At 36.6% G+C, this 27027-nt stretch overlaps 3 protein-coding genes across 3 annotated transcripts; 1 reads left to right on the forward strand and 2 right to left on the reverse strand.

Moving 5' to 3' along the window:
* Nucleotides 1-1345: 1345 nt before the first annotated feature.
* Nucleotides 1346-7257, reverse strand: LOC141435553 (carboxypeptidase B-like). The gene is made up of 6 exons (XM_074098264.1): nucleotides 7143-7257; nucleotides 5969-6178; nucleotides 4044-4146; nucleotides 3649-3771; nucleotides 2973-3161; nucleotides 1346-1979 (listed from the first exon to the last, which is right to left on the reverse strand). Exons 1-6 carry the CDS (start codon nucleotides 7211-7213, stop codon nucleotides 1374-1376), a joined length of 1302 nt encoding a protein of 433 aa, XP_073954365.1. The 5' UTR covers nucleotides 7214-7257; the 3' UTR covers nucleotides 1346-1373.
* On the reverse strand, nucleotides 7223-9140 carry LOC141435839 (uncharacterized). Its single transcript, XM_074098666.1, has 3 exons — nucleotides 9072-9140; nucleotides 8062-8165; nucleotides 7223-7847 (listed from the first exon to the last, which is right to left on the reverse strand). Exons 1-3 carry the CDS (start codon nucleotides 9119-9121, stop codon nucleotides 7669-7671), a joined length of 333 nt encoding a protein of 110 aa, XP_073954767.1. The 5' UTR covers nucleotides 9122-9140; the 3' UTR covers nucleotides 7223-7668.
* A 5074-nt stretch (nucleotides 9141-14214) lies between these two features.
* Nucleotides 14215-21034, forward strand: LOC141435520 (carboxypeptidase B-like). The gene is made up of 5 exons (XM_074098218.1): nucleotides 14215-14296; nucleotides 17264-17473; nucleotides 18461-18566; nucleotides 19050-19361; nucleotides 20407-21034. Exons 1-5 carry the CDS (start codon nucleotides 14232-14234, stop codon nucleotides 21001-21003), a joined length of 1290 nt encoding a protein of 429 aa, XP_073954319.1. The 5' UTR covers nucleotides 14215-14231; the 3' UTR covers nucleotides 21004-21034.
* The last annotated feature ends 5993 nt before the right edge of the window (nucleotides 21035-27027 follow it).

Genomic DNA, 27027 nt, shown 5'->3' on the forward strand with positions numbered 1-27027 from the left:
TTTTTTTTTATTTAAGAAATTCCGTATACTGCCTCTACAGTTGGAAAAATATTTGTAAAATTTAATGAATTTTTAACAAATCTATGTATGTTTTATGTAATAGAAATCTTAAATAAAATTCATATTTTAAAGGTTTAATAACATTTATAATAAATTATACGTTTTCTTATTCAACCTTTTTTAAATGACCCCAAAGATGAGGCTTTTTGAAGTATTAAAAAATAAGTGACATATAGCACAAGAAGGTCTAAGTTCAAATTACAATGCATGTTATGAGTATGAGATTTGTATTGTATCTACTGAGCACTTTTTTATGGTTTTAAATGTAATTATTATATTTGTTTCTTAATAATCGGATTATATCGATATTATTGTTTAAAAAAAATGTGTTTGTTTTATAAACAGGTAGGTATTACTCTTATGTTTATATTTAAATGATGTTCTCGCTGCTGAGGTGAAAAATTGTATGTGTCACGAGAGACTAAAGTTATTTGCATCTCGTGTATTTGAATCCCTTGCTGCTCTCAGGATTCTAAACTAGAATCATTCGCTAACGCTCGTGATTTAAAAATAGACTCCTTCGCTTACTCGGGATTCAAAATCAACACTCGCAACAAAAAACAACTTTGCTCTCTTGTTGCACAAATAACTATTTTATGTAAAAGGGGGAAAACTGATTCGAAGCAATCATAGAGCCGTAGATACCAGCAACACGAGGGGTGAAGGGTATCACAGGTGCTGTCTCTGATACACGTTAGGGGGGTAATCTATGCTTGATGGTTCCTTCAATAATACGCGGATTGTATATAAAAAAGAGTGTATAATCAAACTGTAATTATAATGCAAGTACAAGAGCGGCACGTACATAGATGTTAGCAGCGTACGGACGGTAATCTCTCGCATTCGAAGCACTTGGCACATGGCGCGGGTCGACCTGGTAAGTATCCGCGTGTCCCGCGCTGTTGCGTCGATACGGCCTGGCGATGCTAGCATCAGGCGCTTGGCTCTAACAGGTACGTTGCCGGCCCTTTGATTGATTGATAAACTCATTTTTTAAAGATCCCAAAGTTGTACCGCTCCGGGAATGTGGTCCCAGCAATCTGGTTTCATAGTTAAGTCGTGCGTAATAAGCGGACGGTGCTAGATTGCTATCCATCAAGGTAGAGACGATGAAATTATTGAAACCTAGCTGCGGGCAAAACTTCAAACAGTTCATCCAGTTCATCGTACAGCTGTTAATAAACCGATTCATATCCAAAATGGACACGAAATTGATTCCAGACCCGACAGAGACGCAAACTAATCCTAAAATTATGGGTTATGAAGGATTTTTATTAAAACAATCTTTCAGTTGCAAATTTATTCATATAAATTTATTTCACATATCTTGCCCTGTAACTATCCACCGCATACCGCGCTCCGGCTTTGATTCCTTGCCAAGTCTCAAATCCAGCCTGCTCAATAAACGCAGGATCTACTAAGAAACCACTGTTGGTATTGTAGTTGTTCATATACGCTGGCATCTCATATGTATAGGCAAGAGGTACTCCTGCAGCTAAAGCGAAATCTTGAGCGGAACCAGAAGCTGGGTACAAGAGTAAAGCACTGTTGCCAACCACGTAGTTTCTGTTAGAAGGCCATTTGACAGCATCTATAGCTTCTGCCATTCGGACTCCAACTAAGTGAAGAAACAGGCCGTTTGGAGGCAATTGGCCATTGCCGTAACCGTATAGCATCCAGCTCCCAAAACTGTGGATGTCTAAGAACAGTTCTATTCTACCGGCATGCTGTCTAACGATGTCACGGACTATAGCGGTCTCGGGTTCAGAAAAGGCACTGTTGCCATGGAAGGTTTCCATGCAGACCCAGTCGCTGGAGGCTGAAGACCAGAGGAAGTCGAAGTTCCGGTTGAGGTCCACACCAGAGCAGAAATCTCCGGCCATGAAGCCTGAAGCTCGGTTCTTGCGCCAGAAACGACTCTGGGAATTCAAGAAAATTTTATATTAGTCGCATTTTGGATAAATATAGGAGTTCTTAAAGTTTGATAGAGAAATTTGAAATTGAAATTGTTTATTAAAAAATAATATAAAGAAGTTAGTAAGAAAGGAACGTAATTGAATGATTCTCATTGAATATGAAAATGATCACTAAGTCACTTTGGCTGGGATTTTTTTTGTTATATTTTTGAGAAATTAGGCTAAAAAAAGTTTATTGTTTGGTGTATGCAGTCGAGCATAAAAAATGCCTACACGCTGTTATTTCGACGTTATACTCGTAAGGCACTTGTCCCACCGTCGACGATGAGCGAGAAGCGAGTAGAGCGAGTAATTAGAAACGAGTGGGCGAGCACCGAAAAGCGAGTGTAGTTTTGTCGCTCGACTGTAAGGGAGTGTTCGAGTGCGATGGACGATTACTCGCTCCACTCGCTCGAGCGGGGCGGCCGCCAAGCTAAGATCGCTGAGCGTGTATCGCTGATCTAGTTTTATAGCTCAGTGAGTTTTATGGCTCTTGTCGCTGAAGCAAAAGATGTAAGAGCGAGTTCTCGCCGGGCAGTGTGAACAGCCAGCGATCAACTATTAATATATGTGTCTCTTTTACTCACACAGGATGTTATATCTTTTATTTGTTCGTTTCTTGAGCGAGAATTTTCTCGATAGCCAATCGTTTCCTCGCCGGCGATGAGACAACTGCCTAAGGACCTCAAAGTCAAAATTGATATTGTTGACGGGTTTTAAATTTTTTTGGCGTCTACTTGTAATACTATTTTTGCCGATTGATTATAGATAAAATAGATAGATTATAATCATGGTACATATTTTTGTAATTGGCTGTACTCGCAAGAAGAAAATCATTAATATCAGCTTTAGCTTTGTTAACATTATAAAAATGTATTTTAAGTAGCCGGCTACTTAGGTACCTTTCAGAGTGACTCATGACTAAGTTGGTATGATATCATCTACAAAGATACTCACATTAGTATGCGTCCATTCATAACCATCAGGATTAGCAATGGGCATAATGATCCAGTCTATATTCTGCAGTAAATCTTGCTCCTCAACGTCGATAACCAGCTTTTCGATGGCGTACAATGTTGCTGGAAGGGTAATCCATTCGCGAGCATGCAGAAGAGACTCCATGTACACTATGGGTTTGCTTCTATCCTGTAATATTCAAGAACAACATCTTCATGAGATAAATTGGTGACATAGAAATGTTAACATGTGTGGAATAACACAGTTTAGTAAAATATCTACGTATGACTCTTATATTTTATCGAAAATACAAACTGAAATATAGATGCACAGAAAAACCATCTTATATTTTAAGCAGTTTGGTGTCATGGAAACACAAGATTCGCACTGAGCTTGTGAACTACCTCTTAGAAATGACTGTGATCAACCATATTTGAATCTTCCGCACTGGACTTGTTTAAGCAGGCATTCGTTGAGATGCGGTATCATTGATTTTATATAAAAAAAGACTTCCAATGGGTTGAAGTCGTATTATGGTACTTGATTTTAAAAGGTCAGCAATCGTTTTTAAATGCCATTATCTTTCTTTTGCATATTAATCCTAAGGTACAAATCTGGAATAAACTCGTAATTACCTTGTAAAGAAATATTTTGTAAGTTTTTCCGTCAAACTGACCTGGAAGTTAGTGGTAGAAATCCTGATGTATTTGATGTCACGGCCTTCAATGCTTCTTCCAGCTGACACAACAGTGACAATGTTGGGAAACCTGTTGGCGAGCTCCACAAGGTAAGCGTCGACCTGGAATCATCATCATTATAGGTAACAGAGATACCATTGAATTTCTCCTAAAAACTTTTATTCTGTAAGTAGGTAGGTATAAAGAGCTCTATTACGCCTACCTTGTGCCAATTTTTATTCCACCAGCGCTTTTAGAGACCATCATTGTCAAGAAGATTCCGCTGCCAGAGACTTTACTTTATATTTATATTGAGTACTTAGCTTTTTTTCTAGACATTATTTACCATTCGACATTCATCACATTTACGAATTTACTGTAAAAACATACTCACCACAGCATATCTATGAATTGTGTCAAAGGAAAGTCCGATTCTGCCGGTTCGGTTACTTTTAGCTGCAGCAGCTGCTATTAACTCGTCTTCACGGTCTAGTTGTCTAAAAAAGGTAATGATATTGTTTGGTTGACATTCTCAGATCAGTGCCAGAAAGACGATTTATTATGTATAAATCTATCATTAGATTAGGTATACATTTTCTATTTAGTATAAGTTTTGTAAATAGTAAGCAGATTAGATAGTAGTTGTATTTTTTTAAATTTTGTATATGTGTTATAACTCAATAATAATATAATAGATTAGGTATCTACTGAAATAAAGGACAAGTAGAACAGAGTTTAAATGGATACCGAAGCAACAAAGGGACTTACAGATACTTAAGGAATAATTTATTTCACGTTTAAGTTATGACTTTTTTATGTTGTTTAATATTTTTCAAAGTCAGATTAAAATTTTGAACATGAAACTACCGTGAGATTCACTCATATTAAATATAATGACCCGGATAACTCACGTCTTAAATCGAGTTTAGCTCGACATGTTTCGGGTTTTGGAAAGCAATGGGTACAACTGGAGGCAGTGCAACCGTGTAGTGAACGTGTCGACTCGTCAAAGACCGGTGGGAGCTGAGAGGGTTCCGGTATATTTACCGTTTATAAAAGGGGTGACGGATAAAATCGGACACTTGTTACGCCGAAGATATAGCATCAAGTCGATTTTCCGTCCTCATATGCAGCTCAGACAGTTGGTACGTTCGCCGAAGGATAAGCAGCCCCTGAGTGGTCCCGGGGTATATATGATTCCTGTGCCTGTGGCAAGAGCTATATTGGAGAGACTGGACGAAACGTTTCCACAAGGGTATCGGAGCACATACGCAGTATGAGAAACAGGACGACAAGGGGTCTGCTGTGGCCGAGCACTTATGGACTCGGATTCGACGCACTATATCAGATTTGATAAGGTATCTGTACTTGCGAGAGAGAAATTTTTTCATTCGCGGAAAGTGCGTGAAGCCATCGAGATTAGTCGTCGGCCGAATTTCAACCGGGATAGTGGTTGGACGGTACCTCCGAGTTGGAAAACGGTGTTAAATACTCGTGCTGCGTCATCGGTGTGTGTGAACGTACCTTTACAGAGCGATGTTGTTAGTGTTGTGTGCTACCCTACATTTGACAGTTGTAATGATGATGAAAACGCGGGTAGTTGTGTGCCGGTGTCAGTTTCGTCGGGTAGTCGCGCGAGCAGAGCGGCGGCGCGCAGTGCGCGTGTTGCAGCAGCCGCTGAGTCGCGTTGCTCCGAAGACGAAGGGCTACGGATTAGCCCGAAACATGTCGAGCTAAACTCGATTTAAGACGTAAGTTATCCGGGTCAGATTAAAATTATTAATATACTTCTTAATTACTATGGCTTTGATAACATTATCTCATTCTATGTACTTTTTGACATTAATTTACTTATAAAGGTATCTTATTTTAAACCATATCTGTAAATCGGCTAAACGTTACAGTACAGTCAAGGGCAAAGATATCGACACGGCCAAAGTTACAAAAATACACGACTTTATGCACTTAACATTAAGCAATTTTGGCCGTGTCGATATCTTTGCCCTTGACTGTACTATCTTTATCTCATTCGTTCTTATTATTTGATCGACTTATGGATTTTTAAATCTTCATCATAGTTATAAAACTGCTAAAACATTTATTGGCTTTAGTTTTCCTTATAATTATTACTTCAACCATTCACTTGATTTTATTTTAGCAGAGTTGAATTTATGCTCATATGTAGTAAATTACTAGAACTATTAAGATGTTGTTGAACGGTACACATTCGTCATCGGACTAGTCATAATTCTAGCAAACTGTTAAAGTTTAGTGAAAATTTCAGAAAGCTATCAACCTGGTATTTTTACATCAACTTACTCTTTAATATTGTCAACCGCAACATTGTAGTCGATCCCAACTGTTTCCAGTGAGGTTTGCACCATCAGTCTTGCAGCTTTGGGTACTAGAACCTGAGCTGGTGTTCCTGCACCACCATGGGACCAGACGTCCAGGCCGAGACGACCTTCCAAACCGTGAAGGAGGTGACCTTGCTCCTTAGTTTGGAGGTTGATTTCGAAGAGAGAATGGCTGAAGAAAAATAATGATGTGTACTTGTAGAAAAAAGGCGACTGCAAATTTGAATATAAGGAAGAGAGACCAAAAGATAGACTAATAGTTAGGTAATCCGATATTGGAAGATGTAGAAGAAGTAAGACTATTATTTTAGTAAGGGATCGCGGAAGACACATATATTGTTTATCACTTCGATTTGAAAAGTAGAAGAAGGTGACATTAGCAAAATATAATTGACAGTCGAGGCGTTCGAAGTGATTAAGGTATACGTAACGGGCAACCAGTGGATGCAAGTGGCGAGTTGTGGTTCATTGTGGAATTCTAAGGGGGAAGACTTTGTTCAGCAGTGGATGTCTTCCGGCTGATGATGATGATGCACATACACGTCTATTCAGAGTAATACGTAGATGACTTTAAGCTTTTTGACTATTTAAAAAAGTAGTTTTTCTGCTAGCGTCGAGTATTATGTCAAAATGCGGGAACTCATAGTAAACAAATCTGTCGAACAATGCCTTATTAATAATAATAATAAACCATTTATTTCAGGCAACACGGTCCAAATAATAAATACCTTAAAGACTAACATACATATAATTTATACACAAAACTAGTTAAATCCCAATTAAATAGTTAATTAAATCCGATACCGTAATCTGTAACCTCGGCATTGGTGGAATTATCGATTGTATCGATGTAGTTAAATCTTCAAAAATAGCATTGAATAAACAAAAACACGAAAATTAAATCCGATACCGTAATCTGTAACCTCCGCATTGGTGGAATTATCGATTGTATCGATGTAGTTAAATCTTCAAAAATAGCATTGAATAAACAAAAACGCGAAAATACGTTCTTAGAAATAAATGAGAAACAGCAGGACATGTTAGCTGCTGTTATTGTAATTGCGACAGTTGCTAATTTTAGTAAAATCATGATATTGTTGATTATTAATTAATTTAATGAAGTTAATTGTACTTACCCATCGTAGCTTTCGTGCTTCGCCAAAGCCACGTATAGCGACAAACAAAAAACTATAGCTGTTCTATACATGTCGCCGTATACCTTTGACTTAAACTTGAGAAGTGATTTCTTTAAATCGATCACACGTTTTTTACTATCTATTAGATAAAAGGACTTAACAAAATCTCAGATAAAAAGTAGATTAATTATGTTCAAACTAGTTATTTTCTGGATCAATTTAGTTACGGACGCTTTAAATTTAATTTAATCAAACGAATTAAATGGTACAATTGAAGTAAAAACTATCCTAACCTAAACTAACACAGTAACATCATAACTAAACTGAAAAAATAGCAACTAAAAATTTAACAAATATTAATAAAAAAAAGTAGGAGAATAAAACTAATTTAAAAATACAAACTATCGCAGCTGACCCGCGGCAAGGATCCCAGGATACTGGCAGCATTGCCACGCTGGATCGCGAGACTTAGACGTTTAAATTATCAACTAGGACAGAAATTTTTCATGGACTATTACGTAATATGCTACGACGACCCTCGAAAGTGTGTATGATAGAAGCTTAATATTTCCTTCAAAATGTTTATCTGGAAATCGGTGGTGGAAATCTTCAAGTATTTGATGTCACAACCTTCGACGCTTCTCCCTCCTGATACAACTCTTATTATGTTTGGAGATCGGTTAGCTAGCTCTACTAGGTAAGCATCTACCTAAAAATGGAAAATATAAATAAATAGGCATTCAAATGTAATTATAAAATATGACGACGCTTTATTGAACGACACAATAAATAAAATAATGATGATTCTATTTGAAATTTGGTGAGAACTAACTGATTTTCAATCTAACAGTATTCAAAGTTAACATTTAAAAATATCTTACTCCTAGTTCTCCGCTGCGACTTTGTATTCCACTCTAGCTGTCTCCAGAGTTGTTTCCAGGAGTTTTCGAGCTGTCTTCGGCACCAGGACCTGGGCAGGTGTATACGAGGTATTCCTGAACGTTGATCTCAAAGAGAGCGTGGCTGTTGTGTTAAAGAAACATGTCATAATCTCTTGCCTAAAATTAAATATATCCTTGGGCACTGGCCTCCTCTCACAATAAAAGACATTAAGCAATAGTTTCTAGGTGGACCAAGCGCGGATTGGAAACTTTACACCCTTTAAAATGCTTCGCAGTTGTATGCAGGTTAAAAAAAGAACATGTTTTAAAAGAAACCACGATTTTAATTAATTAGTAACCCCACGTACGTCGTAAGTGGATACTACCTATGACCTAATGAAGAGTAACTTTAGCTTATTTAAAAACCACACAATATAAAATGGAAGAGTAGGATGAAAATAAAAACGTGGGTGGTCAATATTAAAACTTTGGAAACGTATTTCGAGGCATAATTAGTACCCGGTTCTACTAAACTTAACTAAAAAGTGTAACGAGTAATCACCGAAATTGGAGGTAACGGATATAAACCGGACCGAATAATAATAATAATTAAATTCATTTATTCAAGTAACATGACTTATTTTGTTAAACAATAAGCTTAATGGATATCCGCAGTAGAACTAAGGTTACCGACATAGCTCGAAGAATTGCGAAACTGACGTGGCTGTGGGCGGGGCACATTGCTCGCAGGACGGATGGCCGATGGGGTCAGAAGGTTCTCGAATGGCGTTCGCGGACCGGGAGACGAGCTGTCGGTAGGGCCTCCATCAAGATGGAGCGACGACCTGGTTAAGATCGCGGGATCGCGGTGGATGCGGAAAGCACAAGACCGGTCTGAGTGGAGAGCCTTGGGGGAGGCCTATGTCCAGCAGTGGACGTCTTTCGGCTGACATGATGATGATGATGAAGGTTATGACTTCTTTTTTAGTGAAAGCACATCTTTCTTAAGTAGTGTGTCTAATCAGTTAAAAGTATTTGGAAAATTTACCCATCATGCAGTTCGTGCTTTGCCAAAACAGCACACAGACATACAAACATACAACAAAAAACTAATGTAGTTTTTAATGATGGCCCATCTAGCTCAACAACTAAAACATGTATGCACCACTAAAATTCTCTATAAAAGTCAAATTTTGGTGAATAATTGAGATAAATAAAAACATGTGATTTAATGAGATAACCAAATTTAATTAAATACTTGAGTGAGTAGGTACATAATAGGTATTTAATTCATTAGAATACTAATCATTTACCATAACAGATTAAGGATAGATTTGGTTTTTAAAATTTCCCAAGATAAATAAATTAATCTACTATTCATGTTATCTATTTTATCTGTACTTGATGGAGACAAGTTTAAACAATCTCAATTGATAGTAGTAAATATATCGTTTATTGATCTATTACTACGCCATCTATTACGGTTTTGAACAATCTCAATTGATAGTAGTAAATATATCGTTTATTGATCTATTACTACGCCATCTATTACGGTTTTGATGAATCACAAAGAGAATTAACGTAGTATTGAGCAATTAGCGGTTGTGTTTATATAAATATGTATGTGCACTTTATTTCAGCAGTATTTCTAATGTAACTTAGTAGATGGCGTTTTTCACAATTTAAAGTTAGGAAGTTATCGCAAAGACATTATACCAATGAGAAGGTATGAATAGACAGAAATTTCATATGGATTTTATTACAGTTGTAAAGGAGATAGATAAGACCAAAAACATTGAATATGCGTACTTAAATATTAGTTACACTTGTACTAATTCCTCAAGATCCATGCCATCGATGAACAAAAACAATTACTTTGCTCACCCGCGACCTTATGTTACACTACACTGACGCGTTTCGAACTCTACCAGAGTTCATCTTCATAGCTGCACAACCGTTCACTATGCTACCAGATTAGACTTCATCTTCATCTTCTGGTCTTCAATGAGGACATCTGGAATGGTCTTATGGGAAAAATAATTAATATATGCTCCAGTTTAATTTGACTAAGACACTAAGCTTATAACAGTGGAGCGTCCTGCGGCTGACATGATTACATATATTATACTGCCTACGAGTATACTCTGTTTAGGTTTGAATTAACGGTCAAATTGTAACACACGTTTCTTGGTATTTCGAACACAAATGGACTAAAAATTCCTACATGTATATTTATTAGCGGTATTCATTATGTTTTTATTATAGGAGTTAACAGTATTATTAATAGTTCCGTTCTTTCATTTAAAAATGTGTGCAGATTTTAGCGTTAAGTTTTAAATCCATACTATTAATATTATAAATGTACAAGTGTGTGTGTTTGTATGTTTGTCCGCCTTTCACGTCGAAACGGAGCAACGGATCACCGTGATTTTTGGCATAGAGATAGTTTATGAGCCCGAGAGTGACATAGGCTACTTTTTATCCGGGAGAGAACAGCGCGCGATAACCGAATTCCACGCGGGCGAAGCGGTGGGCAAAAGCTAGTGTTAAAATAAATGGAGTATACATTCTACAACTTTTCTACATCCATACATACGGTCTACATTCTTTACACTAAACTACGCATATAAAACTCCAAAGCTATAAATAGAAAGCCTTCTAAGCGCTATATATCCTCATCACAGTATGTTACGGTTAATTTATTTCTGTATTAGTTTAGTCAAAGAACGCGGGTGTTAAGGTACGTCACAATAAATCCTTGTAAGTCGAAGCCAAATTATCGGAAAAGCATTAAGAACGAAATTGGTGTATCGATCAGGCATTTTTTGTAGATAATAATTTGTTCGTGTATTTTATACGCTTTGATGGTGTATTGGTAAATTTATGGAATTTAGAGTCAAGCGGTTGCTATTTGGGTAGTTCTATTAACGTTTCAATCGCTGTCAGTTTTCTCTCATATCAAAGAAATTACTTACACTACAGTAAGGACAAAATTTTAACAAATTGAAATATTACCCTACTACACGGAAAAAAAGAATTCTTTGACAAAAATATTAATAGTTAGTCTCAGGAATATTGTTTAAATACATCTTTTTTTCCGTGTAGCTCCTTCCCCTTTAGGCTGTCTTCCGGGATAAAAACTGTCCTATGTCCATCTACGGGACTCAAACTATCTGTATACCTACCGACTTTCATCTAAATCGGTTCAAAGATCTAAACTATCGCGTATAAACGTGATTAACAGCGGTTCTGACAGAATATCAGCGCCTGCAGGCGTCTAACGCCTCAGCATAATGCTGAGTCAGCAGCCGTTTCACTTTTGCGGGGACACACAAAATCATGTAGGTATTTTATTTTTTGTATTTTTTTTGTTTTATTTGTGTTTGCTGTTAATTGTTGTTTTTTAGTTTTGTTGTATTTGTGTGTCTTTGTGAATGTGAATAAATGTCTTCTATTCTATTCTATAAAGTATCAAACAAACAGACAGACTTACAAACTTTTGATTTTATAATATTATTGGGAAGCACACTGTTTTGTTTTATAAAAGAATTCGTTCGGTATCGCTTATTTCTTCAATATCTATGACAGGACAATGAATAGCGTTTGAGACGCTAGTAAGTAGAACTACCCATTAAACCCCTTTTGATTGGTTGAAAACCATTTGAGAAAAGTGTAACCAAAATTTAAAAGCTTAGTGTTTAAGATTGCATTCCTTAAAATCAAATGGAAAGGACTTTAGCCATGGGCCTCGTTTATAATTTTGAAGGAAACAAACTTATTAGTTCATAATACGTATAAGCTGAACTGGAACTAGGGACGGAATTAATGTTCACGACAATTTTACTAATGTATCTCTTTTTAGAATAGAATAGAATAAAATTTATTTCACACAAATTTTAGGTATAATAAGAATTTGGAACAACAATGTAGGTTTCACTAAAATCTACCTTGAAAGGCTTGTGAAATTAACAGTAAGAAAAGCTTAAACTAAGTGTAATCTAAAAATTCCTGTATACTGTAAAAACTTTTCTCAGCAAGCCATTTTTTAAGACTTCTTTTGAATTTTGCAAATGGTAAATCTTTAATTACTTCTGGCAGTTTATTAAATTACATAACTATTTTTAGCAACAAGTGTGGCAACGGAACATATAATTTATTTTCAATATTGCGACCGTAAACTTACCTAAACAAATGACCATACTGGTATACGAACAAACATGCGTCCAATATATAAAGACATGGCAGTGGAAGTATACCAATTTTTTTTAAATAGGCCTACTCGAGTCGGTTTTCAGCTTTTTCAACAATAACGAGTATCTAATCACACAAAAACCTCTCAGTGATTGATGATTTAAACTGATCAAATCAAAAAATTGTATGTTCAAAGCAAAATAGCAAAACAGCTTATACTTATGAGTAAATATCAACTACAAATTAAACGTGTATTTTGCACAATAGTCTAAGATGAAAGAACGACAATTTAAAACTCATCACGCTTCTAACCCTTTGTGGATGTAAAACGAAAAAAATCTGTATTTATGATTCCATTTCAACGTTAGCTAATTTCATTCAGCCAATCACAGTGTCCCTGCTAATTTTTCACGTACTTACTTGCATACCTTTTCGTACCTACTTGAACCAGTTTGGTTCGCCCAAATACCTTCTAATACGTCCATTCCTTAGCTTATAATTATCATTGTAAATTTATTGCCTCAGATCTAGCGATATCTATAGATGTGAGCAACGGCCATTTTATGGCAGGTCATCTAGGCACGAGATTTTTTTTTCACCACTTCATTAAAAGACATCAGTAAATCGGAATGCGGTCATTTTTGAAAAGATGCTCAGGTCAAAATAGACGTTGGAAACCAAATTGACATCTGACCTTTCATTTCATATAGATAAAAGAGATGATAAATGAATTTTGATTCGTTATTTTGTCAAAAATGGAATTTAGTCCTCAATTTGCGGTACTCTTTTATAACTAATTATAAACAATTAAAACTTATTTAAAGGTCAGAGGTCAACTTTGTTAAGTACATATCTAGAGATGATCGAAAACCTTTAGATATAGCAGACATGCATTATTAATAACCCAAATTACTTGCGTCGTGTTAACATATAGTGTGCCTAGAAAACATGACCCGAAATCACCGCTGGCGCTCGGACTATTATATCAGTTATTATGAAAGCGGTAAATCCAATTTTATGACCGTCTGTTACGGGTTATATTTTTCGGCTTTTAAGTGGAAAAACCACGAAACATACCTGTTCTAGTTATTGTTAAATAAACGGAAAAATAATTTTAACCGCCAAAAAAGCATACTCATTTAAAAAATTATGTATTTTTAATAACTAACAACGCTAATGTAACACTAATGTTGAGCTGCGGGTGTACTTGACAGTAAGATCACTTTATAAAGTATTTAAATGTTTTGTTTTTTTGTTTAGACCTCTCACACTATCCTATCTTGTCTGTTAATTAACCGGTTAAATTTATCCTTGTACAGTCGAACAAATTGAATTATGACCCAGGATGGAACCTTTTAATAATTAATTTCACTATGATTTCCTTGACAAAAGTATGAGATGTCAACATGACATTAGCAGCACAAAGGTTCCTGATTCAATTTGATCGACTGTACGTCGGTTTCTCTTGTTAAATAAATAAATAAATAAATGAGAGGCAAAATTAAATAAACATACATTGTTTTTAACATCTGGTTAGTGTTACGTGCTACTACGTCAGAGAACACAAACTTCTCTTTCTAACCCATCCCGAGTACTGCCTTTTCGCAACGTAACGTTTGGCAACCTGTTTCATTTCGCAACTTTTCATTTCGCAAACTCTAAAACTGTAAATATTTCAGGATTTATTTCAGGGCCATCGTGTAGAACCCTTTAGGTTAGGTTAGGTTAGTTTTATAAAAATCCTGAAATATTTACAGTTTCAGAAATATTAAACAGTTGGGAAATGAAAAGTTGCGAAATGAAACAGGTTGCCAAACGTTATTCGCCGAAACATTAGTAAACCATCTCATCCATATCTAATTCATTTGTTTTATCAAATTTCTGGGGCATTTTCTACGTAAAGTACAATGTCGCCTTAAAATTGAGATTACATTGATTCTTATCTATATCTTGCGGGTTATCGCATTTGATATGTGAATATATAGATGATATTGGTGTAGGTACAGTATTCGGCGTCATGAGGGTCTTAGTGGTGGTTCTATTGCTCGCTGTGGCTTATGCCAAGCACGAGAAGTATCAGGGGTGAGTTTGTATGAGTGCATTTTATTTTTCTCGTTTTTTTTATTTTCTTTGGAGCTAGTGGCGTAGCGTCAGATATTTCCGTAGTAAAGCCGAAGGCAAGATCGCATACATCTTTCATAAATGGACCACTCTCTTAAATTTTCTTCTGGGATTTTGAAATTTTTATGTTATATCTACTCGGAATCAGGAGTACTATCGATTTTAATAGGTGAAAAAAGTGTCCCAAAATTTGCATGTATTTTTTGTAATTCCGTTCCGTTACTCTCATAGAAGTGTATATAAAAAAGGTAACAGAATAGAGTACAACATTTTTGGACACTTTTTTCACCTATTAAAATCGATAGTACTCCTGATTCCGACTAAATATAACATAACAATTTCACAATCCCAGAAAAAAAGTTTGGGTACAACTTTTAAGTGAATGGCCCAAATAATACCGGGTGTGGCCTGTAATATAAGCAAATAATTAAAAGATAGCAAGCAAATAATTAAAAAATATTCAGCTTGTTTGTTTTCGCTATTATTATTCTTATACACTAGCGACATCTATGCTGTACTAAATAAGAAAACAAACAAGCTGAGATATGTGGTGCATAGGAAAAATTCGTGGCTGTATCACTGTCCAGTGGTGGTGTAGTGGTATAGCACGTGGTACGGAATGCCGAGGACCTGGGTTCGATTCCCAGCACTGGTCTTACTTTTCTGGTTTTTCTATGCATCTATATTTCAGTTTGTATTTTCGATATAAAGATATAGCTAGTTAAAATTCCTCTCCGTTAAAGCACACCGTTCCATGCTTTTTAACACAGCGTGACGTCACGCCCCGCCCCCCCCCTTCCACTCCCAAGCTTTGACACGCTTCATCTCTGTAATATTTTGTTTGATTGACAAAAGAAAAAATACGAATCCAACGTCTTAGACATTATTACCTTCTTTTCTTTCATTAATTCTCTATCTTGAGATTGATTATTATTGAGTAGGATCAAATATAATAGTTAGCCCAGTTAATTGATGAATTTCAGCACAATCCGGACTTATCACGCTTATAATTATTACTCGTTTGACTAGCATGGTAGGTCCCAAGTGTGTTAGTAGTCGTAAATATGAATGAAAATCACGAAAGTTAAAAATGGCATTTAGTTATCACTAATTTGTACCTAAGCAAATTAGGAAATCGATGACTCCATATACTTCAGTGAATTTTGATAAGTTTATATTATGTTATCCAGCTTCATGTGTTCTCGCTTACTCATTTTATCAATGAAAAAACCGACTTACCATCATCTCTTAGCATTGTTGTTTATAAATGATGAATCAATTTCTTTTTCTCAAACAATTAATCATTTGACCTGTTTCATATTGGTTTCTGATTTATTATTTTTATTACATGCTTGGACTGATTGCTTTAATAACACCTTATCTATCATTTACTATATTGCTAATAGTCATATCTATTTGATAGGGTTGTATTCTACTAATAAAATATCATAAATAAATGCGAAAGTTTGTGTTTATTTGTTTTTTACTCTTTCACATTAAGACGGCTGAATGTATTTGAATGAAGTGTGGTGACGATGACTAGATTTCTGGAATACCACATTACTACTTACTTCCATTATTACTACTAAATTGAAATGAACACATTTAAATTTTTGAAATCGCAATTTGTAGTCTATTAACATCAAATTTAAATTTTTTACACAAATTTTCGTCATAAAATGTAAATGAAGACCGTAGTGAAACTTTAGGGATTAAAATTTCAATTCAATTCAATTTGTTTCCATAACAATTTTACATTGCTTTGGAATAAAACCAAAAAAAAATAGTTTAAACAAGATACGCGCGAAAAACATATGTATAATTATGTATATGTGAGGTATACCTTTCTTTAGTCGGGTTAAAATTAACCCTGAGTCGTTGTTTAAGCAATTTAACTCTATTTATGAAGTTTAAGTCAGCGGGAAGTCTAATAGGTATAATACTCATAGTATTGAGTGCAACGGATAATAAAATATTTTCTTCGAGTCATCTACATGCTCTTATTTTATCGTGTATCTCAAATTTCTGTGGGTGTTTCACAACATTATTAACACAGTTTAAATGTACAGCGAGGGTACTAATTCTAATTGGAAGTTAGGAAAATCCCGTAAATTTAAATTCAAATGCTTTTTTTTAATTCTACTGGATGGCAAACGAGCAAGTGGGTCTACGAGTAGATCTATTGAGTCTTGTAGGCAGAGCTGCGGCTAGAGACTAGTGTGCAAATATGTTATTACAATACAATCAAGCGTCCACTCTATGACGTAGCTACTCGAAGACGCATAGTGATTACAATGTATATCCATGAAAGGATGTAGCTCTAAATTTGGACCGGTACCGGAAGGTATGGACGCAGTTAGTTAAAATACCAGAGATTAGTTGATTTCAATCTTTGTTTTTGTTTGCATTAGCTACCTGTACTCAAAGAATATCTGTTATGTTTGTTATTTAAACCTTAAATTATATTATAGTACTTAGAGTAAAAATTGAGTGCGTCACTGCGTGCTCCTACTGGTTCTGTTCTGACACCATATAATATAATTGCTGTGACAGCAATGTCGCAGCACATGCTGAGTCGGCGCCTTTTCACGGCTGTGCCGTGACAACTTAATTTATATATATATGTAAAAACTTGAATCCTTTGTTTTCATACAATTGTCATGGCATGTTTGTGAATAAAGTTTTTTATCTATCTATCAAGTAATATGGTCTTATGGTGTATGGTCTTTGAGGTTGAAGTCAACAAGAACGTGTGATGTAATGACAGCGGGATTTTGACGTTCACTCATTCATTTCATTCATTATCTTTTTATGCAATGAGTACTTCACGTAGCTAATCGTGGGTAGTGTAACGTGTACTTAGCGTATGTGAAATCATTCACTTCTACTCTCGTGGCACTACCCATAATGTTTATGTTTTGTCTGTAGATGGAAGTCCTATTTTGTAGGACCAGCTTCCGCTGATCAGCTGAAAGCTCTGGCACCACTGACTGAGCAGTACCAAGTGGATGTGCTGAGCCATCCTCTCGTCTCCCGTGAAGGTGTGGTTCTGGTGCCTCCTCAGCAGCAGTCCGGGTTCCTGAGTACGTTGGAAAGTCTGGACATCAAGTACAGAGTGCATGCCGAAGATGTCAAGACGTAAGTATTTTTGACATTTTCAGCTCCACATTTGAAAGAAACAACAACAACAACACAAGACACAACAATATTATTATAAATAGACAAAACAAAGGATAATAAAGATTGTGTGTGACATGGCGGCTGCGAATCGGACACTGGTAATAAGAAACAGCGAAATTGTTCTCTTTCATAATGATATTGATCTCTAAAATTTAAAAACATTTAAAAAAGTTACATTATCATTTAATGCTTATTACTCATAGCAGAACCAAATTAGAGATAAGATAATCCATCTACGTATAGCGGTAAGCTCTAATACGCATGCGGTTTAATTAAAGCAATAAATTGTTGAGATTAAAATTTTATCCGAACAATTTATAACTAAGTAGCTTAATTAGTAGGTATTTTTATGTATTTATTCTTTGAAAATATTCGTGTTGATTGATAGAGTTATAAAGGGATTATAGAATTAATTTAGTTTCAAGTAAAGGTTAGCGGATGTTATTGGGTTTGGTTTAGGTGGCCTATCTTTAGTTTCTGTCCACTGCTCGTTTAGTTATTTTGAAAAGATGTCCAATGATTCCTTTGCGGAGTTTCTATAAAAGAAACTGACTCAGTCAAGGAGACTGAACGACATATCAACGCACAACCCAAAGTGTTTGGACTAAAAACTGGCAATTTTACACGTCATTTATGCAGCAATACACACTCCTCGACATGCTTGTCACCTGATATTAAGTACCATTCTTCCTGCATCTCTGACTTTAACAATTTCTCAACTATACCTCTAAAAATTCTTCTGCTTCTTTCTTCTTCTTTTTGTTAATTTTCTTTTGTACAATAAAGAGTTTACATACATACATACTTCATTGAACAGCATCTTCACATAAGCCTTTGACCCTTTCGTCAGATTTTTTTTAACTAAAGCCTCATTTTTCTTCATAAACTTCATAAAACACTTTATTCTTCATAAAACAATTTACAGTTAACTTCATTTACTTTCAGTTCTCTGGACTACGATGACCAACGTATTGCCGCCAAGAATGCTGAGGCTTTCCTCAGGACCGGCAAACGCAGCCTACCTTACGACAACTACCAGACTTTGGATGCTGTACGTCAAAATTTATTCCAGATTATAAATAAAATGGCTATATTTTTTCTGTCATGTCATCATCATCATCATCATCAGCCGGAAGACGTCCTCTGCTAAACAAAGGCTTCCCCCTTAGAACGCCACAATGAACAACAGCTCGCCACTTGCATCCACCGGTTTCCCGCACCCGGTTTTCTGTCATGTACCTACAGTCAAATAATCGTACTACATCACATGCTGAAATACTTTGCTTTAATTTTGTAATCTGCTGTTGTAAATTGCACCACCTGGTGTAATCTAGTCCTTACTCCTTTCTGTTGAAAAATATTGCCTGGAAGAGGTGGCATTGAAGTGCGAATGACGCTTTTTACTTACCTTATAATTTTTGCTCTTTTCTTGTATCGCTTACTATTTGTGTTGTACAAGGGTTCCTTGTATTTTATTGTATTGTATAATGAATGACCACGATAAGCTATTATCTAACATTCATTTTTCTTTCAGATCTATGCTTATCTCGACGACATCGCTGCCCGCTTCCCCAGCACGGTTACCCTTGTCACCCACGGCAACTCCTTCGAAGGCCGTCCTCTCAGATACCTGAAGATTTCCACCACCAACTTCGAAGACGAGGACAAGCCCGTTATCTTCATTGACGGTGGTATTCACGCCAGGGAATGGATCTCCCCTCCATCAGTGACCTGGATGATTCATAAACTGACTGAAGATGTTACTGAACCTGATCTACTCAACAATTTCGATTGGATACTTATGCCTGTGGTGAACCCTGATGGATATGCTTACACCTTTGGTCCTGTAAGTATTCCCGAATGACATTAAAAATTTATGAATTTACCAAAATAAGTAAACCAAATTTCATTGTCTTTATTAACATGAAAGAACAGATAAGGAATGATAGAATAATCTAAAAGGATAATTTAAACCAAGATAACTATTTCCTATGTTGAAGAAAATATTCAGTTAAGCTGTGAACGAAGGAATTTGAGTACAATTTTTCAGATGAATCACTGGCAGATCACTAGTTACATTATGATTGTTTTTTTGGAGTCTTTTTGAATTTTTTATTTCAACTCCAAATTTGTTACTGTTACGGGTATCCCGTGAAACCATATCGAAAATAGAAATTAACTGAGACATGGACGCACAGAAAAACCAGAAAAAGAGACCAGCACTGGGAATCGTACCCAGGTCCTCAGAATTCCGTGCTGCGTGCTATAACCCCTACACCACTGCTGGACAGGAATCTAGATACGAATTTTTCCTATGCATACATATCTCAGGTTGCTTATTTCTACTTTGCTACTTAAGCAAAAAAAGGAAAAATAGGAAAAGTTCGTGTTTAAATTCCTGTCCAGCAGTGGTGTAGGGGTTATAGCACGCCGCACGGAATCCTGAGGACCCGGGTTCGATTCCCAGTGCTGGTCTCTTTCTGGTTTTTCTGTGCATCCATGTCTCAGTTAGTCTGTATTTTAGAGATCACTAGTTAAATCTTTATTTCGTACTTCATTAACTTCTTATCAATTGAATTCTAAGTTCTTTCTTGTCAATACTCGAAAAGTCATTTCAGTTTTAAGTTTTATCAATAAGTACAAGAGAACGTGCAATATTTAGCATATTTTAGCTGATAATGATAAACTACCTTCAAGTACTTACACGTTTTGGAACATAAAAAGATTAAATTACTAGCTACCGATTGAGAATGATTTGCTAACTTTCGTAGTATGACGTCATGACATTCATCTTCATACGTGACATCGATAGCAATAAAATTTCCTCTTTAAACTTATACAATATTATTGTGTCTTCTAATCTAATCCATGTCTTAATTATCTTAATCCAGGACCGTTTCTGGCGCAAGACTCGTTCTACTGACTCCCACGCTTGGAGCACCTTCTGCCCCGGAGTCGACGGCAACAGGAACTACGATTACTTCTGGAACACCGTCGGCGTGTCCAGCAACCCTTGTTCCGATACCTACCCTGGAAACAGAGCGTTCTCCGAACCCGAAACCCGTGCCGTCCGCGACGTACTCGACAAATACCTCCACCGTATGGCTTTGTACTTAACCATGCATAGCTACGGAAGCATGATCCTTTACCCATGGGGCCACGATGGTTCCCTATCCCACAACGCCTTTGCCCTCCACACAGTCGGAGTCAACATGGCCACAGCCATCGATGCTTTGTCCCTTCCCAACTTCCCTAACTACATCGTTGGTAATGCCGTCTTGGTCCTCAACTACCCTGCTTCTGGTGCGTCGGAAGACTACGCTCACTTGATTGGGGTGCCATTGTCGTATACTTATGAATTACCTGGTCTGGCCGGTGGGTTCCAAGGGTTCCATTTGGACCCCATCTACATTGAGCAGGTGTGCCGCGAGACCTGGGCTGGTATCGTTGTGGGCACCAGAAGAGCTGGGGAGTTGTTTAGACGTTGATAAATTAAATTTTATTTTTTATTTTTTGCAACTGTGTGTTTTATTTTCATCGTCGAGTTTGATAGAGTAGATTTATTTAGATTTGTGTAAAACGTTTCCATGAAAAGCATTATTATTATTTCTTGGTGTGTGTTCGTGTGTGTGTGTGTGTGTGTGTGTGTGTGTGTGTGTGTGTGTGTGTGTGTGTGTGTGTGTATGCGTGCGCACGTGTGTATGCCTTTTCGCAGAATTATTGTTTGCCAAACGTTTTATTTTTCAACTGTTTCATTTCCAAACTATGAAATTTCTCCGAAACCAAAGATTTTTCTCATCGTATTTTTTATGCTGTTGTAGAACACAATAGGTTAGGTTATCTTTGTTTTATGAAAGTTCGTGAGTTGGGGAATTAAACAGTATGCCAAATGAAACATTTGGGAATAATATTTCGCCGAAAAGGCAGAGAACCGCGCACGTGATTGTTAGTTACTCTCATGCTAAACAGCTGGACTGGTTTCATTGAAATTAGGTATACCTAGAAACCACCCGGTTAAATTAAAGCGCGTTTTTATTAAACGGTAATTACCATCGATAAAATGCTATCGATACTCTCACATCCCCTAGCATCCTGGCAAACGCGAATAGAACACTCAGAATTGGAAATTGATCCCGCATTTCCAAGTTTCGCGGCGATGAGAAAATTCCAATTAAAATTGAAAGTTTACATGCACCCGACTTGAGAGTATGTAAATCCGGAGAAACTTTGGTAATTAAAGCTACGGGTGGTTTATTTATGTTGCTGCGATAATAAGTTGCTATGGTAACGGTATTGTTCTCGGAGTGCAGTAAATAAGTTTAGTAAGAAGCACATAAAGTGACCTGCACCAATTACTTTGCTCACCCGAGACCTTATGTATGATAGTTTCGTTTATGCAAGATGTTCCTCCACTTCCACACTGTAAGAACACGCACAAATGAAAAGAAATGAAATTCAAAAACCCATCTATTATCACCACCACACTACACTGACGCGTTTCGAACTCAACCAGAGCTCATCTTCAGAGCAACACAATCGTTCACCATGCTACCAGATGATAGAGGTAGTGTGATTTGTGTATACTATACAGTGTGGAGGCTTTAGGCGCATTAAGTCCGCGCGGGGAGTTTATTCGAGAGTTTCAACCGCCTCATTATTATGGACACTTTTTTGTAAAAAAAAAATATCAAAAAAGTAAAACCGACTCCAAAAAAATTAAAAATGGAACTGACTACAAAACCCTTGAGAATATTTTTCTAGGTACGTACTAGCTCGAAGTCGGTGCCTCAGCACGAGCCAGCAGGAGTACGATGACTCATGTCGGTCCGACAGCACGAGCCCAGCTGGAGTAGGGACTTTTACATACTATGGGTTTCAATCCCTCCTGCTGGGTCGTACTGAGTCACTGACTTCGAGCTAGTACGTACCTAGAAAAACATTTTCAAGGGTTCTGTAGTCGGTTCCATTTTATGTTATTTTTTTATTTTTTTGGAGTCAGTTTTACTTTTTTGTTAAAAAAAATCCTTATTTCTCACTTTTTAGTGATTCGTAGCCAAAGTACATCTCACAACGATTCCATTAAGCCCAAACACACTTAGCTGCTTTGTTTTATAACAGAGTTCCGTTGCCTACCTTCTGGCTTCAGCATCAGATCAGTTCGAAAGAATCATTAAGTTAAAGCTTCTTCTTAGTATATATCTTGGTATATTAATCATGATCGTTTACAGACGAGCGAGCATTACTTAGCTTTGATGAGTTCCATTGGTCATCACGGTCTTCTTCATCAGGTCCAGGTTACGAAATGATACTTTCTGAATGTAAATGCTCATGTTAATGCTAAAAATGCCAAAATTGCCATAGGTGTGCCTATAAAATTTGAGGTTTGCCTTCAATTTCCCTAGGATCCCATCATCAGATCTTGACTTGGTGACCATGGGACCACCTCAGAAGAATACTCTTTCGGTTAAAAAAATATTTTTTAAAATCAGTTCACAATTGACTGAGTAATCGGTGAACATACATAAAAAAAAACATACAAACAAATGTTACAAGCAACAATTTTTTCCACTTCTCATGCTCGTAAAGTTCGTGTTTATGCTGGATCTAGGCAACATAAAATTACTTTTTATGCTCTAGTGCATAAAGAAAAATCTTCGTCTAAGACCAACTTAACCAGGTGTCAACAGCCACAAACAAAAAAGTTTCTGTATATTTTTTTACATTAAACTAAAAATCAATCAAAATAAATCAGCAAAACTAGAAATTTACAATTATATAGCAATGCATGAAAGATAAAAGGTACATAGTAAGTGAACAATTGTTGCCACTGTTGCTATTTAATTTCCTCTCAATCGAGGTGAAAACAGTGTAAAACTCGAGCATTAAACCCATTTTCCCTTCGACGAGTCTATCTACTGGTGGCTATATGAACGTCTCGGGTAAAATGGCTCGTTTTATGTTCATGTTGCACAATCTACTATTGTTACTGTTAGCAAATTTTGTTTTCAGTGTAACAAATAATCGAAAACGAAAAAAATGTGACCATAAAAATGCGGCAGTTGAAACGCTTGAATAATCGCCCATCATTTATTTTAACTACAAATTCTCCAATCTCCCTGGAGAATAGTAAAGAAAAGAGTAACCTAATAACATTATTATTCTGGTCGTAGGGTCTGCGTGACCGTGCGTTTTTGTAGCAAACATCGTTAAAATGCCATTTACCCGAATGCATCGAGATAAAAAGGGTTATTTGGGTCACAGTGCTCTGCTAAATTTGTATGGGAAACTATCACAAGTTTACAGATGTCAAAGGACCAGGATATCGATGTTTGACTTTCCATCTCAGGGCTGTATCTTTTGAACTGAAACTGTTAGATACTTAAGATTTTTAGAGAATTACATCCCACTGGTGGGTACAGACCTACTCTCAAAACGAGAGGGCTTGAGCGTAGTTCCCACACGGGACCAGTGCGGATTGGGAATTTCACACACACCACTGAATTGCTTCGCTAGTTTGTGCAGGTTACCTGACGATGTTTTTCTTCGCCGTAATAATAACAAAATATTAACAAAATTGGTTAATCTGGTTAGGAGCTAAGATGCCATAGGCAGACACATTATGTTGAACTTATATACCACTCATCAATCAATCAAACAGATATAACTTTCAAATCTATTGTCAAGAAGACGTTAATATCGAAGGCGTATTAATTATAAAATTAATAATTATAGCTTAGGGATGCTTGGAAATACCTCCGAGCTGCATTGGCGATCACTTATTTCAAATAGCGAATCTACTCTGTTAAAGATGTACCTATCTATATACTTAGACGATACAAGACTCGTTGAGTCTCTTGTCGTATTTTTCTCAACAAATGTTATTTTCGACCGATGGTTTTTTTGACATTCGTAAGTGCTTGTTATAGTTTACACTGATTAAAGATATTGTGACTGAATTTGGGGGTTAAAAATGAAAAGAAACAAAAATAAATGATTGATTCACAAGTTCACGTGCGTGAAAACTAAAATCAATTTCGTCGAGGATACTGCAAACCCGCGTAACTAGCACTTTCCATGAGGTATAATTTTCACTGCACTAACAGTACTGCCATTGTACTGTTCTGACAGTGAAAATTTATACCTTATGAAAAATGCGAATTACTGGTATTGCAGTATCCCCGACGATTTGAATTCAAAGTTATGCAAAGACAGACTCGCGTGTATACACCTACATCTCACAGTGTCAGTAATTAAATTTACCTTTAAAAAATCCGCTATGCTAGGTACCTAAAATGTAATTTTACCTTAAAATACAGGTTCATTCCAGTTATTACGAAATAACCCGAAGCCAGCCGAGCTTTGCCGAAATCCTTTGAGATATGAATCTCTGATCATAAGGCTCTCCAATCAAGGGAATGGACTGCAATACTGCGTTCATTTAACTGAGTACATTAAAATGTGCAGTCCGGAAAGGCAAGGAAGGATTTTTGGATAGGGCCTGTATTCGGGTGTCATTTATTGGTAACTAGACTTTACTCAAAGTTGCTCGAGCTATGGTGATGGGTTTTTCTATCAGAACTAAGTACTTAGAAGAACCAGTGTCACCGACATAGCCAAATGAACTAACTCATACAGTGGCAAGAGGCAGGCCTTATAGCACGGAGAATAGATGGCCGAAAAATTCTCTAATGGAAACAAAGAATCGGCAAGTGCAGCATAGGACGTCCATTAGCGACATGGATGGATGACGTCTATGGGCGGTGGTGATCTCTTACCATCAGGAGACCCACTTGCTCGTTTGCCATCCAGTCGAATATAAAAAAAAATAAAGATATCTGTGATGCCGTCTCTGTTTGTTTTGTCCGAGTAGTACGAAGATGGCATCACATTTATCTGTCAAATAATATATCCATGAGTGGTGAAACAGACCTTAAATGTTCATCCAACGACTATTGTAAGGTTGACCGCTATGCGTGTCTATCCATGGCACCGTAGCTCTTAAACGGATGGACCGATTTGAATGCGTTTCTTTATTTAAAAAAGGTTTTCTAGCGATGGTTCATAGACATGTTTCATCGAAATCGGTTTAGCCGTTTTTGAGACTTTTAACTTTGACAAAGTCGGGGGTTTTCCAACTTTTTGTTAGTTGGGTTAAGTACTTATTATGTCCAAAAATTACATCGTGATCTGTTGTCTTACATCACTTAAAATTCGGTTAAAAAGTTCTCTAAGTTATTTCGCTTAAGACTATTTTTTTACAGAAACTTTGATCACAACTGAGATCTCAAAGGATACTAACATACGTCAAAGTTGGATGCTAAAGGTCTACTGAAATCCAAGTTCTAATATTGCACTTAAAGAAGTGGTTAACTGAAGATTTTGAATGAATAAAACATAAAGTAACATTTTAAATTGTAAAAGTTCAGTTTCCAAGCGGTTATGCAAACGATGTTTCACGTAAAAGCTTTTCAAAGGGGTTTAAAAATTGTTAACTTGACTTTTAAATTTTTAAATTGAAGTATTTTCAATTTTTAGTTAACAATCCTACACACTGTGTTATTTAGCTTTTACAAGCTTTCATTTAACTTGCAGTTTATGTATGTATGTATGTAAGTACAGTGGTCTGATAGACTTTAAATTAATACAATTCTGGTGGTCCAGCATTGACTTGAAATTTGGTACAGAAATGTAGGGTTAGAATGACAATACAAGCAAATTCATTAAAATGTACAGTCCACAAAAAAAGTTTGCATTCAAAATGAAGTTTTTAACAAAAAAAATCTACTCACCAATATACTTACCATTGGAAATCTTGTCATCTAATTTATTTTACATCATCATCAGCATCAGCTGGAAGATTTCCACTGTTGAACAAGTTTATTGTGGTGTTCTAAGGGGAGGCCTTATCCACCGGTTGCCTGCAATCACGCGATGACGTCATTCCACCTAGTGGGAGGCCTGCCAATGCATCCGGTGGTATCCATTCTTTTCGCAAGTAACGTTTGGCAACCTGATTCATTTCGCAACTTTTCATTTCGTAAACTCTAAAACTGTAAATATTCCAGGATTTATTTCAGGGATATCGTGTTCCCTTTAAGTTAGGTTAGGTTCGTTTTATAAAAATCCTGAATTATTTGCAGTTTCAGAAATTTTAAGCAGTTGCGAAATGAAAAGTTGCGAAATGAAGGTTGCCAAACAAGGTTTCTTGCATCATCTGCGTTTCCACAAGACTCTTTTTTTGCCCGGGGGAAATCTGCCACCAGATACTCCATCATCACGGGGAGGCGATGAGGTTGTAGCGACGCAGCGGTACAACGGTATAACGGAGAGACTTGGCACAACTCTAGTGGAAACAGCTCAGCGGAGCGAGGATATCTGAAGCGTTTCTATTGGTTCATGTAAAGTAAAACTTATTCCTCGCAACGCGTCCTCGCACATCCCTAGTGGATACGCAGTCTATGTAAATGAGGCTTTACACCAGTTATTTTTGCCGCAGTTTATTACCACAAATC

Source organism: Choristoneura fumiferana, chromosome 15 (genome assembly GCF_025370935.1).
Source record: "Choristoneura fumiferana chromosome 15, NRCan_CFum_1, whole genome shotgun sequence".
NCBI lineage: Eukaryota > Metazoa > Arthropoda > Insecta > Lepidoptera > Tortricidae > Choristoneura > Choristoneura fumiferana.